General features: G+C 41.7%; 1 protein-coding gene across 1 annotated transcript in view; it reads right to left on the bottom strand.

The window, feature by feature from the left end:
• LOC115113951 (cadherin-12-like) overlaps window positions 1-14,626 on the bottom strand; it is a 33,302-nt gene extending 18,676 nt beyond the window's left edge. The window contains exons 1-3 of the mRNA XM_029641886.2: window positions 14,469-14,626; window positions 3,574-3,987; window positions 127-421 (exon numbers count right to left, since the gene is read on the bottom strand). Coding sequence (XP_029497746.1) covers window positions 127-421; window positions 3,574-3,816 — 538 coding nt within the window. The 5' untranslated portion in view covers window positions 3,817-3,987; window positions 14,469-14,626. The remainder of the gene's footprint in view (window positions 1-126; window positions 422-3,573; window positions 3,988-14,468) is intronic.
• Window positions 14,627-15,880: the final 1,254 nt, after the last annotated feature.

The raw sequence follows: 15,880 nt of genomic DNA, 5'->3' as shown, positions 1-15,880 counted from the left end.
TAGGCCTGTATTCCTACAGGATTCCCTTCAAATACTCTAGTGTAGCTTAATGTCCAATTGTCATCATAGCTTTACTCCATATGGATTTGTATGAGCCAAAAAGTAGATTACAGGTGCCTTTCTTACCCCCTGGTGACATCTCTGGGACACTGGCTGTGTATGGGCCGTCCAAGAACTTGGGTTCATTGTCATTGACGTCTTGAATTTTTATGATGAATTCAGACTCAGGCTCCAGAGGCCTGCCTGTGTTCATGTCCACAGCCTGGGCTCGTAACGTGTAGTAAGATTTCACCTCTCGGTCCAAACCCATCAAGGCATGGATGTCACCTGTCGTCTGGTCTATGGTGAAGATGGTTCCGACTCCTTCTCCTGATAGAGTGTACTTCACGTCACTGTCGCCCCTGTCCAGATCAGTGTGAAGCTGCATAGAGAAAACATGTTGTATTTGTCAGTGAATCAAAGTAGGAATACACATGTACTTGGCCTAGATCTTTATGTGACTTGAGCATAAGTGCATACTGTGGCTTGTTTGATGGATGACAAGGGGACAGAGTTTTGTTGCTGAGCTGTGTCTATTTCCTCCTCCTCATTCCTTCCTTCCAACCGTCACTGACCATATGGAAATGCTGAGGACATGCTGTGCCCTTGATAGATAGATACATATAATGGCAGAGCACAGTCCTCGAGTCAATGAAGACATCCTTTAGTTGACCTGTGGCTTGGTTAACCCATAAAGGGATGTATTACTTAGGGTGGATGGCAAGGCTTAAGTTTTACATAGTAGATCATCCATGAGCCACAACAATAACGATAAAATGGGATGAGTCCCAATATATTCCCTATGTCAGGGGTTGGCAACTAAATTCAGCCACGGGACGATTTTTGGTCATGGGGCTGGACCACAATTATAATAATTTGCACATTGCAAATTGACCACAATTATTTGAAAATAAGAATAATTTCATACCTTGATTACATTGAGACATGATCACATATGTCTATTTCTTTATTATTGGGAATACTTTCCTAAATACATTTCTTTTCTCAATTCCTTGTGATTTTTTTACTAAAAACTTTGGGGGGCCACGCCTGTTTCTGCCTGTTGCCGACCCCTACCCTATGTAGTGGACTACTTTTGACCAGGGCCTATATGGTTCTGGTCAAAAGTAGTGCACTATATAGTGAATAGGATGCCATTTGGGACACAGGTTGTCCATTCAGTTTCAGTATGCAGGGGACAATAAAACCCTTTCTATCCATGAGATTAATGGTTTATTTAGAAAGTCAGTGAATTGAATGTAATTAAATCAGAGGGCTGAATCTCAAGACACGTTCACTCATTACATTGTTTTATGTCCATTCCCTCACCGTCTGATGTACCTCATTCAGCAGGCAGAACACGATTTTACTCTTGACAGTGGGTTCGGATATAATGAGTTTTAAGGTGAATCAGATATTAATGGAATTTGTGGTACACGAATAAAATCGAATGAAACCTCCACAGGAGCAATGTCTGGATTAAAATAAATCGGGAGGAAATAAACATTAATAGAATATTTAACAGTATCCACCCAGTGCTATAATGTAGAGGAATCGCTTGTTTCCTGAGTACAAAGCAGTGTTGGGATGGGGGTATCTGTCGGCATTAGGCAGATATAGAAAAGAATGAGGTGTTGATATTTAGCTGAATCCATATATTATGATACAACCTGTGGTTCTGTCTGTCTGATAATTGATCTTACTGGTTCCCCTGTATGTGAATAACGTCTCATTGTAAAAGGTTATTCACCAATAAGGAATATTTGGCAAGGGGTCGATATATCCTTGACCAAGGTTTGAGAGGTGAGCCTTTTTCATGATGGAAGAAAATTATAATCTGTTTATTATCTGATGCAGCATTTCTCTGCAATACATAGTCATGGGCTAGTGGCTATACATATACTGGTTTCCTACTTTGTAACTGCAAACATGCAATGCAAAATAATATGATAATCTAAGTGATATGTTGTAGTTCAAACTGAGGAGTGTCTATCCTTGAGAGACACAACAAGAATGCTTAAATGATCATCCGTACCACAAACAATTTAACACAGTGATTTAGACTAGAGAGAAGCTTAGTGTGTTTTAGCTCAGACCAGACAAGCCCACTAGCTCAGTCTTCCTTGCAGATGGCATTTTCTTAGTACGGGGCCCAGTAGCAGACTTTTTAATTGTAAAGAGTACAGTTGCATATAGCTGTTTTCCCCATAAGGCTTGCTGAATGTCAGATCCAGGGGCACAAGGCAAGCTGGTGTTTAAATGTAGGTCTTTCACTCTTAGCTGGTCAGCTTTGTCTGTGTCTGCCTCTACAGTTGCATAATACATGGGAACAAACCCAGCAGAGGAGCTTTCGGCAACGTGGATCAGTGGTGCAGTCATTTTCTGTCTTCAAAATGCTCACACAAAGGTGTGCGATTAATGGTAGAAAATGCTTTATCTCCTGTTTTAGCCAGGAAGGCTGTGGCCATTACCTGTTGGTAAATTCAAAGTTGTGAAGGCTCATTTGTGTCTGTTTATAAATCATAGCATTGTCTTGCTAAATCTCTTTACAAAGGCGATATAGAAACAATAACCAATTCAATGGCTGAGGAAAGTCTCCAGGTGCAAGTTACCATGTTATACTGTAATATGCCTCTGTGGGTTTTCTAAATAGAGTAACAGAAACCATTAGACACCTCTCTCTAGCTGGAGGGGGATTCATGAACTGGCAGTCAGATGGTTTTCAAGCCAGATTTGGTTTTTGTTCCCTTTTCCAAACATGCAGCTCACAGTGATAATCAAGGTCCTGATCCTTCACACTGTACCCTATTAACCAGCAACAGATGAATCAGTGGTCTCAGGGCTGGTCGGTTACGACTTCTGCCATCCTCATTCTCAACACAGACACTGGTTACATTCAGACACTGGTTACATTCCATTTGGGGGATGCACCCACTGTGAGGAGGGAATCACTCAGTAATTGTAGCATCTGTTTGACAATGTGTGGATGCGACTTTCCCATCCTTCCTTTCTCAGCCAACAGAAACACATCCAGCGGGACTGTGCGTGCTGAGAAAGGCGGTGGTAGATGTCTTTGGCATCAGCAGCTGACAAGTCAATCTAAGCCATTATTTCATTTGAGCTGGAAGTGCCAGATTCCAGAATGGTTCTTAATGCCTCTTAAAATTTGATTTGGAACTGCCCAAAAATCCCTTTCACTTCCTCTGTGTGTGGATAATTAGAGCCGATGCTGAGAAAATTGCAAAATCACAGTCAGAAGCGATCAAGCAGCTCAAGCAATTAGATGTGATTCGTGTCGTGCTGCTTGCATTCCTATATTCTTTAAGTCTTAACGGACAGAGGCACAAGCCTTCAAACTCCTCAGTTTGATTTCTGACCTCAAACTGTCATCACAAGAATAAAGACAGAGGTTTACATGGATTAGTCTTAGAGAACCTTAACCTTGAACTTATGTTGCCTTTTTTCCCCAACCTACTGTGGGAAAGTTCATATAGATAAGTCTGAATGAATGCTTTAAAATGATGGTGGCCTTACCTTTCCAACATATTGTGGTTCCGATCCCATATATTCCTCCAGTACAAAGAACTGGTTCCACACCCATCCTCTCTTCACCCTCTGAACCCCTGACGCCACATGTTTCCTCAGTCCCAGTCCTTCCACACCCCTCAGGTGTTGCTCTCTTCCCATCCTGCTTTGGGGCGGAGCGTGGAGGGGAGCCAGGAAACCTTTGTCCAAGAGAAACCAAAAGACCAACAGCAGACCGTTCCTTGTAATCATTGGCAATCTGGGCAGTGGAGTATCTCAGTTGAATTCCACTGAGAGACTGTCAGTGAGACAATAGCAGCTGGGTTGCAGATCCAATGAAGAAAGGGACAGGAGGATGTTGTGGTGACATGGGTAGATTGGTCTCCAGGATGTTTGGCTTCTCACTTAACTAGTCCTCATTACCTGGTGGAAAGAGGGAAGACATGGGCTTACTTTACAATGCAGTTAAAGTAGTTACAAGACAACATGGAAAATAATCTTATCCACCAGCCAATTGAACCTGTCTCTCTTTCTATATGTGGTAGCAATATAGCCTGGGGACGAGGTTACATACAAAGTACTGCATTGAAATCAACAGCAGTACTTCATACAGTCCCAATCTTATAACTGGCACATCAGTAACTCATCATCATTATTAACAAACTCTGCTCCGATTATATCTACTCATTTTGAGGTCAAAATGCACTTTCTATGTTCGTCTAGTCAACCTTGACAGTATCTTACCGGAGGGATTTTACGGATAATGATTCCGGAAAAATGAAACATGAGCAAATTGGTCCTCTGGCGTGCATTTAATTCTGCGAGTCAGGCTATGTGAAGTTAGTGGAGCAGGAGCAGACATCAAACAAAGTCACACACACAGAGGAAAGGGAGATGAGCAAAAATGACAAGACTCCACGTCCAGAAAAATCACTGTAAGGGAGCATGAAAGATACAATATATCCAGGATATTGGTCCAAACATTGATTTTACTTGAAGTGACTGGAGGAAACTGGAGGAGGCAGTGCCAGAGCTAGATGTCAAGGATCCAGGTTCTCTGTCAGGGTTTTGACTTTCTAATTAACTTTGCAGAAAGTATGTGACATTCCTGCATTTCTAACAGCAACTGCATACTGGAGATTAGAGAATAGTTTACATATTGCATAATTAACTAGAATTCCTGTCACCTTTTGACTTGAAGGGGATACTTTGTAGTCCCCTTCAAAGACATTACACACTAGTTGTTGTGAAGGCTTATGTCCTCACCCTTAACCTCTGGCCATGCCCCTCCATTGCCTCTCACCCCAACCCTCTCCACTCTGTTCATTAGCATCCTCCAGTCTTCCTTATTCCTGTTGGTAAATGCATGGGGCGGCCAACTTATGTTTTCCTTTCCATTTTGTGAGTGACTGACAAGTGAGTACCTTTCATTATTGAATAATATGTATACATGTTCATATCAATATCCTTGTTAAAGTTAGTGTATATTCTGCATGCAAATTAGTACCATTTCCTGTCAATCCAGCTTTTGAGATGCATTTCAGTTATCAATTTTGCACTTGTCAGTCATGCTTGTATGTTAAAATGTGTTTGTATCCCCCTCTTGTATTTCCCTAGTAAACCTCAACGTTATACTGCAACTGTTCCCCAAGTGCTCTTGTGTCTGTGTCTTTGTTTCATCTGCCTTATCGACGTGCCATGGTGGCATTCTGAACCAGTCAAAACTTCCTTAAACAGTCCACCTCTTCTATACTAATGTTAGTTGTTAACAGTGCAGCGTCTGTATGCATAGCACTGAATGACAGCTGTAGGCCAACTTCCACTGATCCCACCCCTCATCCCTCTTTACTTCTATCCCTCCCCCCTTCAAATCTGCTTCAACAGACCTGTTTATTTTTAGCTTCGGGTTTATACAAATTTACAGTAGTTTCTCTCCTTCATTGTGCGATGGTAGGCTATATTCCTTGGTTAACAGGTTATTGTGCATCCATGTATTCTCTGGAGGCTAAACCCCCGCTGTTCTTATCTGTCTGGAAGGCAAGTCCCAAGATTGTACAAAATGTCCTTGTATCGTGCCACACTCGGCTATTCCATATCCCACTTTCTGAGATTGAGTGGTCACTGAATGATGACAACATCTGACTGATGACGTGTTGGATGATCTTGTTGATTATAGTACCTGCATCCATATCCAAATTATATTGTTGTGTCCTATAAAGTATTGTTTGACTTAATGAGTAGGCCATCATAAGTCATCACTGTTATTTTACAGTTGATGTGAGATGTCTTCTGTAGTTTCTGCCTCCAGAGCAGAAGGCCTAATGAGAACAGACGTGTGTGTGTGTGTGTGTGTGTGTGTGTGTGTGTGTGTGTGTGTGTGTGTGTGTGTGTAGTGGGAGCCTGCATGGCACTAATACTGCAAAGGAGTGCTCAACCAACCCCCTTACTGCACAAACATGTGACTTAACAGACAGCCACCCCTGATCTGATAGTGGGGTGGTAGAGGCCCACTATTCTCCCTTAGCTGAGCTCAGGTGACTACATACACCATAGACATTAGGACACACACACATTTAGCTCAGGCCGATCCATCTCATAGCCGCAGCTCATGAGCTCCATCAGCAGCAGATTTGGATTCACATGGGAAATAAATCTTAATCAACAAATGTTATTGAATCACATCAATGCGTTCCTCTAATGAAACTGAATAGCACCAAATAATTTCAAACTGAAACTTGTCGTTATTGTATGTACAGTACATTCGAAAAGTATTCAAACCACATTTCGTTACGTTACAGCCTTATTCTAAAATGGATTACATTGTTTTTGTCCCCCTCATCAATCTACATACAATACCCCATAATGACAAAGCAAGAACAGGTTTTTAGACATTTTTGCAGATGTATTAAAAATGTAAAACTGAAATATCAAATGTACATAAATAGTCAGACATTTACTCGGTACTTTGTTGGAGCGTCTTTGGTTGCAATTACAGCCTAGAGTCCTCTTGGGTATGACGCTACAAGCTTGGCACACCTGCACTGTCTTGGTTGTGTGCTTAGGGTCGTTGTCCTGTTGGAAAGTGAACCTTCAACCCAGTCTGAGGTCCTGAGTGCTCTGGAGCAGGTTTTCGTGAAGGATCTCTGTGTACTTTGCTCCATTCATCTTTCCCTCGATCCTGACTAGTCTCCCAGTCCGTGCCGCTGAAAAACATCCCCACAGCATGATGCTGCTACCAGAATGCTTCACCATAGGGATGATGCCAGGTTCCCTCCAGACGTGACGTTTGGCATTCAACCCAAAGAGTTCTATCTTGGTTTTATCAGACCAAAGAATCTTGTTTCACATGGTCTGAGAGTTCTTTAGGTGCCTTTTGGCAAACTTCAAAATGGCTGTCATGTGCCTTTTACTCAGGAGTGGCTTTCGTCTGGCCACTTTACCATACAGGCCTGATTGGTGGAGTGCCACAGAGATGGTTGTCCTTCTGGAAGTTTCTCCCATCTCCACAGAGGAACTCTGGAGCTCTGTCAGAGTGAACATCGGATTCTTGATCACCTGCCTGGCCAAGGCCCTTCTCTCCGATTGCTCAGTTTGGCCGGGTGGCCATCTCTAGGAAGAATCTTGGTGGTTCCAAACGTCTTACATTTAAGAATGACTGAGGCCACTGTGTTCTTGGGGACTTTCAATGCTGTTTTGATACCCTTTCTCAGATCTGTGCCTCACACAATCCTGTCTCAGAGCTCTACGGATAATTCCTTCGACCTCATAGCTTGGTTTTTGCTCTGACATACTCTGTCATCTGTGGGACCTTATATAGTCAGGTGTGTGCCTTACATATCATATCCAATCAGTTGAATTTACCACAGGTGGACTCCAATCAAGTTGAAGAAACATCTCAAAGATGATTAAGGGAAACAGCATGCACATGAGCTCAATTTCGAGTCTCATAGCAAAGGGTCTGAATACTTACGTAAATTAGGTATTTCCATTTTTTATTATTTTTATAAATTTGCAAACATTTCTAAAAACCTGTTTTTGCTTTGTCATTATGGGATATTGACTGTGTATAGTGATAAAAATACAAATAAATTATACATTTTAGAATAACAAAATGTGGAAAAATGGAAGCGGCCTGAATACTTCCCGAATGCACTCTATCTATCCTGAATAAAAATATAAAAGTGTTGGTCTCGTGAGCTGAAATAAAAGATCCCATAAATGTTCCATAAGCACAAAAATATTATTTCTCCCAAATGTTGTGCTCAAATGTGTTTACATCCCTGTTAGTGAGCATTTCTCCTTTGCCAAGATAATCCATCCACCTGACAGGAGTGCCATATCCAGAAGCTGATTAAACAGCACAACCATTACACAGGTGCACCTTGTGCCGGGGACAATAAAATGCCACTCTAAAATGTGCAGTTTTGTCACACAACTCAATGCCACAGATGTCTCAAGTTGAGGGAATGTGCAATTGACATACTGACTGCAGGAATATCCACAAGAGCTGTTGCCAGATAATTTAATGTTAATTTCTCTATCATAAGCTTCCATTATAATTTTAGAGAATTTGGCAGTACCGGCCTCACAACTGTAGACCACGCACAACCAGGACCTCCAAATATGACTTCTTCACCTTCGGGATCGTCTGAGACCAGCCACCCAGACAATTGATGAAACTGTGGGTTTGCACAACCGAAGAATGTCTGCGCAAACTGTCAGAAACAGTCTCAGGGAAGCTCATCAGGATGTTCTTTGTCCTTGCTGATGTCACAGTTGTGAACAGAGAAGCCCATGCTGGCAGTGGGGTTATGGTATGGACAGGCATAGGTTAAGGACAACAAACACAATTTCATTTATTGATGGTAGTTTGAATTCACAGAGACACCATGATGAGATCCTGAGGCCCATTGTCGTGCCATTCATCCCCTGCCATCTCCTCATGTTTCAGCATGATAATGCATGGCCCCATGTCGCAAGAATCTGAACACAATTCCTGGAAGCTGAAAATGTCCCAGTTCTTTCATGACCTGCATACTCACTGGGACATGTCACCCATTGAGTATGTTTGGGATGCTCTGGATCAACGTGTGCGACAACGTGTTCCAGTGTCGCGCTGCATGAGGCAAATGGTCGTCACACCAGATACTGACTGGTTTTCCGATCCACACCCCTACCTTTTTTTAAGGTATCTGTGACCAACAGATTCATATATGCATTCCCAGTCATGGGAAATCCATAGATTAGGGCCTAATGAATTCATTTCAATTGATTGATTTCCTTATATGAACTGTAACTCAGTAAAATCTTTGACATTTTTGCATGTTTATATTTTTATTTTGTGTATATAAGTATCGAATTGTCTTGAAAGTGTTAGATACACATCCCTAAAAGACAGCCATCCCTAATCCACCAGTAGTATCCTTTGGGTTGAGAGATGTGTTGTGAGATGTTCAACAGCATCCCTTGAGAAAGGTAGTGGCAGAAACTTCTGTGATGGCTGTACTATATTGAATTCAAATGTAAAAGACCACAGCAAGCAAGAACAAACGTGTATTCTTTGCATGTGCACCCCATCTCTATATTGAGAGATGTGTCACAACTTTTAGATAGAAACGAAGAACAAGGCATACAAGGACGTAGACCATTGCAAAGCATAAAATACTTTTGTTGCTGGATCAATATTCAGAGATGGTATTGTGTTCGACTGAAATTGTGTTACATAAGAGTCCGTTTTTCATATAAAATAGAACCCAATATGAACCAGCAAAGCCTAGAAACAGTGTTGGCATTAACGCATCAACACGTACATATGACCCTCTGGCCTGTATACTGTACGGTAATGATTTATCCTCAGAGAATTATTATATCTTTAAAGTCATGGTCAAAGGCACAAACATCACCAGAGGCTAGAATTTTTTATTTTATTTAACCTTTATTTAACTAGGCAGGTCAGTTAATAACAAATTCTTATTTACAATGACAGCCTACAGCGGCCAAACCTTAACCCGGACAACACTGGGCCCTATGGGACTCCAAATCACGGCTGGTTTTGATACAGCTTGGAATTGAACCAAGGTCTGTAGTAACGCCTCTAGCACTGAGATGCATTGCCTTAGATCACAGAGTAACTCGGGAGCCCCAAGAAAGGATGGTCTGAGATGCCCTTATGGACCATTAAACAATCTGTACTGTATGTTACTACATAATTATCACTCTCTCTCACACACACCACACACTCCCTGAAACATTTGCAAATCCTCCCAAACACAAATGTCATCAATCATCCCATGACGTCAAACCAGTTCTGCTGCCCCAGTTGTAGAAGAATTTAGGAATTCTGGTTTGGAATATATCAACACAATTTATCACTGGGCTCTCCACTGCCGACAGTTTTAATGCTAAATCACAGTTTATAATTTGAATTTGGAATTTGAAGTTATCTTTATGGGTTGACCAACTTATTTAATGTTGTTAGTCAACTTACTGCATTACATACTGTATGCAGGGCCGGCCCTGCCAATAAGCAAAATAAGTGGCCACTAAGGGGCCCCCCACCAAGGGAACTCAGTCAGGGTCTCAATGTACCAGTTATAATATTACAATACATATTACAATACACAAGGTGCAATTTGGAAATTTGGTAGTGCATCAGCAGTTTTCTTCTTGTTATGTAGGTCACTGATAGTCACTCAATTAGCAAATTTTTTGGATTGATAGGTAAATTAGTCTTGCCAGCTATCTAAACTTTGCAGTAATCCTGGCCAATTTACCAACAGGGCACGCAGGACACATGCACAAGGGCCCTGACCTCCAGGGGGCCCCCATTGATTTTGTTAGTCACCCTCACCCAGATATTGCATAATCACAGCAAAATGTGTAGAATTGCAGGAAATGTTCTTTTAAACCGCAAAAATGTATCTCCACCCCATGGCAAAATGAGTATAATCGCATGAAATTAGTTTTAAAACTGCAAAGAAAAATCTGCCCCATCACAAAATGTGACTTGTTTTAGGAAACTAGGCATATGCCATGCATCACTACTTCACATGAGAGGCATATTTTTATATCAAAATGCATTTTTGGGCAGAAATGCCTTCTGGAACATGTGAACTTTCATGTGCCTTAAAAACAAACTTGTATGCTATCTGTAAATATGAATAAAATTGTTAAATTACGAGCCTAGTTGGTTAAGCCACGGAAAAAGCCACGAACCTTCCTGCTAGCCATGATTGGCTTAGATAATGGAAGAGCTGGACATGCCGAGAGATGAGTTCGGATTGGTCTGCCATGTAGCTCGCTTCTGTCGATAACATGAGCTGCTTACTATGTGTAGGTAATCCTTTCTAAAGCGTATTTTTTGAAAGATATCACGAAGAACTGCACAAGTGGCTCTCCACTTTCTGGAGGACCGAGTTTTGAAATCAGTGGAATGCCTGGTGTGAGCAGAGTATGATACCTAAGGGGAAAATGCGGGTGTTTGATTGCAAATGTGGGGGGAGTTGAAAAGAGAACACAGAGGGCTGTTGTATAAAACTGGATTACATCTTCAAACTAAGGGCAACCATGGCATCCGTGACAGAGAGGGATAAGCGGTCGTCCATGTATAAGGGTAAGAGAGTCTAGCTAGCTACATTTTCAGATATTATATCTTTCTAATTATGTCAGAAAGTCATTTTCATTGCAAGTTAAAGCACACTGTTAGCTAGCTAGCTAATGCTAGCTGGCTGGCTGGCTGGCTCACTAGCTAACGTTATGTGTATGATCTGTGTAGTAATGTTAGTCGTATCTCAGATCCATTTGCATTGCTATTAACATGCCTAATGTTAGCTAGCTATGAAGGGTAGTAACGTTATGAGTTGGGATTAAAAAGAAAAATAAATTATTTCAACTTTATTTAACCAGGTAGGCCAGTTGAGAACAAGTTCTCATTTACAACTGTGACCTGGCCAAGATAAAGCAAAGCAGTGAGACAAAAGAACAACACAGAGTTACACATGGGATAAACAAAAGTACAGTTAATAACAAGAGAAAAATCTATATACAGTGTGTGCAAATGGAGTAAGATTAGGAAGGTAAGGCAACAAATAGTCCATAGTAGCGAAGTAATTACAATTTAGCAGCTTAACACTGGAGTGATAGATGTGCAGATGATGATGTGCAAATACTGGTGTGAAAAATAACAAAAAAGTAAATAAAAATAATATGGGGATGAGGTAGGTAGTTGTATGGGCTATTTACAGATGGGCTGTGTACAGCTGCAGCGATTGGTGAGCTGCTCAGATAGCTGATGCTTAAAGTTAGTGAGTGAGATATAAGTCTCCAACTTCAGTGATTTTTGCAATTCGTTCCAGTCATTGGCAGCAGAGAACTGGAAGGAAAGGCAGCTAAAGGAGGTGTTGGCTTCGGGGATGATCAGTGAGATATACCTCCCGGAGTGTGTGCTATGGTTGGGTGTTGTTATGGTGACCAGTGAGCTGAGATAAGGTGGAGCTTTATCTAGCAAATACTTATGGATGACCTGGAAACAGTAGGTCTGACGACGAATATGAAGCGAGGGTCGGCCAACGAGAGCATACAGGTCGCAGTGGTGGGTAGTATATGAGGCTTTGGTGACAAAACGGATGGCACTGTGATAGACTGCATCCAGTTTGCTGAGTAGAGTGTTGGAGGCTATTTTGTGAATGACATCGCCAAAATCAAGGATCGGTAGGATAGTCAGTTTTACGAGGGTATGTTTGGCAGCATGAGTGAAGGATGCTTTGTTGCGAAATAGCCGATTCTAGATTTAATTTTGGATTGGAGATGCTTAATATGAGTCTGGAAGGAGAGTTTATTGTCTAGCCAGACACCTAGGTATTTATAGTTGTCCACATATTCTAAGTCAGAACCATCCAGAGTAGTGATGCTAGTCGGGCAGGCGGGTGCAGGCAGCGATCGGTTGAGGAGCATGCATTTCGTTTTACTAGTGTTTAAGAGCAGTTGGAGGCCACGGAAGGAGTGTTGTATGGCATTGAAGCTTGTTTGGAGGTTTGTTAACACAGTGTCCAAAGGGTCAGATTATGGTTCATTGTCCAAACAAAAGACCCCATTATGCAAGTAACCATTTCACTGAACCATTTCCACCTTCCAACAAGCTAGAAGTGAACAAAAAACATTATCTAGAAAGTTGCATTTAGTTGCCTGGTTTGCTAGACTGACATATACTAAATTCCTTTCGAAACAGATGGATTTATTGGTGTTAAAATTCACCAGTTAGGCTATTTTGGACCCCCAGTCTGCTGATGTCATGCAGCCTGTCGTTTTTGTGGTTACACTGGGGCTGCAGGGTAGCCTAGTGGTTAGAGTGTTGGACTAGTAACTGAAAGGTTGCAAGATCAAATCCCAAGCTGACAAGGTAAGAATCTGATGTTCTACCCCCGAGCAACCCACTGTTCCTAGGCTGTCATTGAAAATAAGAATTTGTTCTTAATTATGAAAATGACAAGTTTGATTTTCAGACAACAATAGAATTTCCATGTTTTCACTGCAACCACTCTATACAGACATGTGGAAGTCATATAAACCTGCCTTTAGTCATGATCTTTGGTTGTACACTTCCATACTCACTGTTTAGCACATGGCCTTACATGTGAATCCTTAAAGAGATGGGTGGGGCTAAGGGTGAACTATGTTGAATGGCGACGAAGACAATGAAGAACTCTCCAGTAAGTGTCCCAAAACAATCAAGGGCCTTTTTTTCAAAAGTGGGGTTACAAGTCTCAAAGCAGAATTACTTTCCCGGTGTTCCTCAACTGCAGTGTATGATATACCATACTAGCTCCGAGTCTCTACATTTATCCAATGTAAAAAATACAGTTATGTTTCTACATAAGATCGGATCAAGGAGGCCGATCACAAATGTGTAGAATTGCAGAAAATTTGCTTTAAAACTAAATGTTCTGTATCACCATGGCATGATGTGTAGAATTGCAGGACATAACTTAACACTGTAATATTTTTTTTCTCTCCGCCCCAAAGATGGGGTCAACTAAAAAGTGGGGGGATCCCCTAGCCAAATTCGCATCCCAAAAGGCTAGGGCCGGCCCTGACTGTATGTGTAGAGCTGAGGCAAGTAAAAGATAAATGCACAAACCACGTGTCAGCAATATCTGTGCTAAAACCCGGCCTTTGCAATAAAATCATGTTTTGTTTTTAAGTGATTTTAAAGAAAGTGGAGAGTCACACATTCTATTGTAGCCTACTCTCATATTTTATTAATGCAGAAGGCAAAAACCAGCAGTGAAGGCAAAAAGCGGCACTTGGGCACACGGTGCCTTCACCCGGATTTAGAAAGGAAAGATAAAAACAGCAAGTCAAAGGAAAGAAAACCGAGGCCGTTGTCTTCCTTGCATGTATTTGTGTTTACCTAGACACAGAAACAAAACCATGGAGCTTTATATGGAATTCTGTGCAATTCTTTATATGGAATTTGAATACCTGCACCACTTGCATCAATATCATCCAGAACAGATCACTGAGCAAAAGACGACTGACTGGGCTGCTTGCTGCATGTTATCACTTCGAATGCAATAAAAACAATCTTTTAATCCATGTCGGCATACTCCATGGGGGCTTAATCGAGTTTGGAGTCATGTTAGTAGGATGTTTTCGGGTGGTGATATAGACAGATTTGGTTTGCTACTGTACCAGTAATTTCTTATTTCGTTACTGTCACACTTTACTGTCTTTTCATTATCTATCTTATCTTTGTAAAGATAAAATATTCAGTTCAATTATTATTTTAATGAAACAGTGAAATTAACCCAGTGGGTATAACTACTCCACATCTCTGTTATGTAATTGTAGCATTTCATCCTCACAAAACAAACAAAACAACTAAGGACCTTAACAGTGAAACAAACCTTAACTGTCTCTCGTCAGGCTCCCAGGCTGGTGGAATTAGACCAAATTAATCCCAACATCTGATGGTAAAAGCGATGAAACTCCCTTGCGAGCAAAGAACACACTCAGACTTACAGCCCTTCAAACACATTCTCTCCCTGTCTCTATCTCTCCCGCTCTCTCTGTCCTGCTCTCTCTCTTTCCCTCAACCTCTCTTTTTCACTCTACCCCTCTCTCCTTCCCTCTCTCTTTCATTCTCCCTCTCTTTCCAAGGTTCTCCAATACACTTTGTTCTCACTCTTCTCTCAGCAGGCGAGTGCAGAGGAGAGATGAAAAAGGAGAGATAGAGTATAAGCTGTATGTAGTAGTATTGTATGCAGGAGTGCTCAGCAGTGCACATAGCGTAAAGCCAAGTTGCAAGCCCAGCACTCTGATGGGCTCCTGTGCCGTGTTGTGAATATATTTGAGGTGAGTGTCAAGAGAGTCTCGATCCCTTAAGGTCCCCATGCTGGTCTGGAATCCTCCTCCCACCTCTAAATTCCTGGATAAGTAGAGGGGAGGAACCAGTGATGTGCTCTGATGTGGTCATCTGAGGAGTTTACTTGTGCCCTGAGACTTTGATTGTAAAGAGCCTCACCATGATTTATTGCTAATGCAATTACTGATACAATTGTTGTTTCATAGGGTTTTATTTTTTATTTATTTAACCTTTATTTAACTAAGCAAGTCAGTTAAGAACAAATTCTTATGTACAATGATGGCCTATCCCGGCCAAACACTAGCCCGAACAACTCTGGGCCAATTGTGCGCCGCCCTATGAAACTCCCAACCACGGCCGGTTGTGATACAGCCCAGGATCGAACCAGGGTCTGTAGTGATTCCTCTAGCACTGAGATGCAGTGCCTTAGACCACTGTGCCACTCAGGAGGAACCCAGAAGGGCTCAAGATGCCTTTCCCAGTGGCATGGTATCTGTGTACTTTATGTCATCGCAGATATACTAAGGTATTCTTTTTTTCTTTGCTCTCTCAGAAGCATTAGTGGAATACACGATCTTGTCCATTGTCAAAGCCAAATTAAAAACTACCCAAAGGCTAAGCCACAACACCTGGTAGTAGTGGTGTGTAGCACGCTATCATGTTGACATTCCATGATAGCATTTGTGTCTGTGAGTCTGAACCTCTGCCTTTTCTCCTAACGTGATCTTAATTTGATTGTAGTTCATGGAGTAATGTGAATCCCCTGCCTGCTCTGATCAACCCCTGTCCAGATGGCATAGCATGTCCCGTGAAAAACACTATTTAATCCTCTGAACACATGGTGTGCTGAGTCAAGCTCAGTGTGTGTTTGTGTGTAAGCATGTGTGTGTGTGTGTGTGTGTGTGTGTGTGTGTGTGTGTGTGTGTGTGTGTGTGTGTGTGTGTGTGTGTGTGT

Source organism: Oncorhynchus nerka, linkage group LG9b (genome assembly GCF_034236695.1).
Source record: "Oncorhynchus nerka isolate Pitt River linkage group LG9b, Oner_Uvic_2.0, whole genome shotgun sequence".
Classification (NCBI taxonomy): domain Eukaryota; kingdom Metazoa; phylum Chordata; class Actinopteri; order Salmoniformes; family Salmonidae; genus Oncorhynchus; species Oncorhynchus nerka.
Note: the sequence above shows the minus strand (reverse complement) of the source record. Positions and strands in the feature narration are given on the sequence as shown.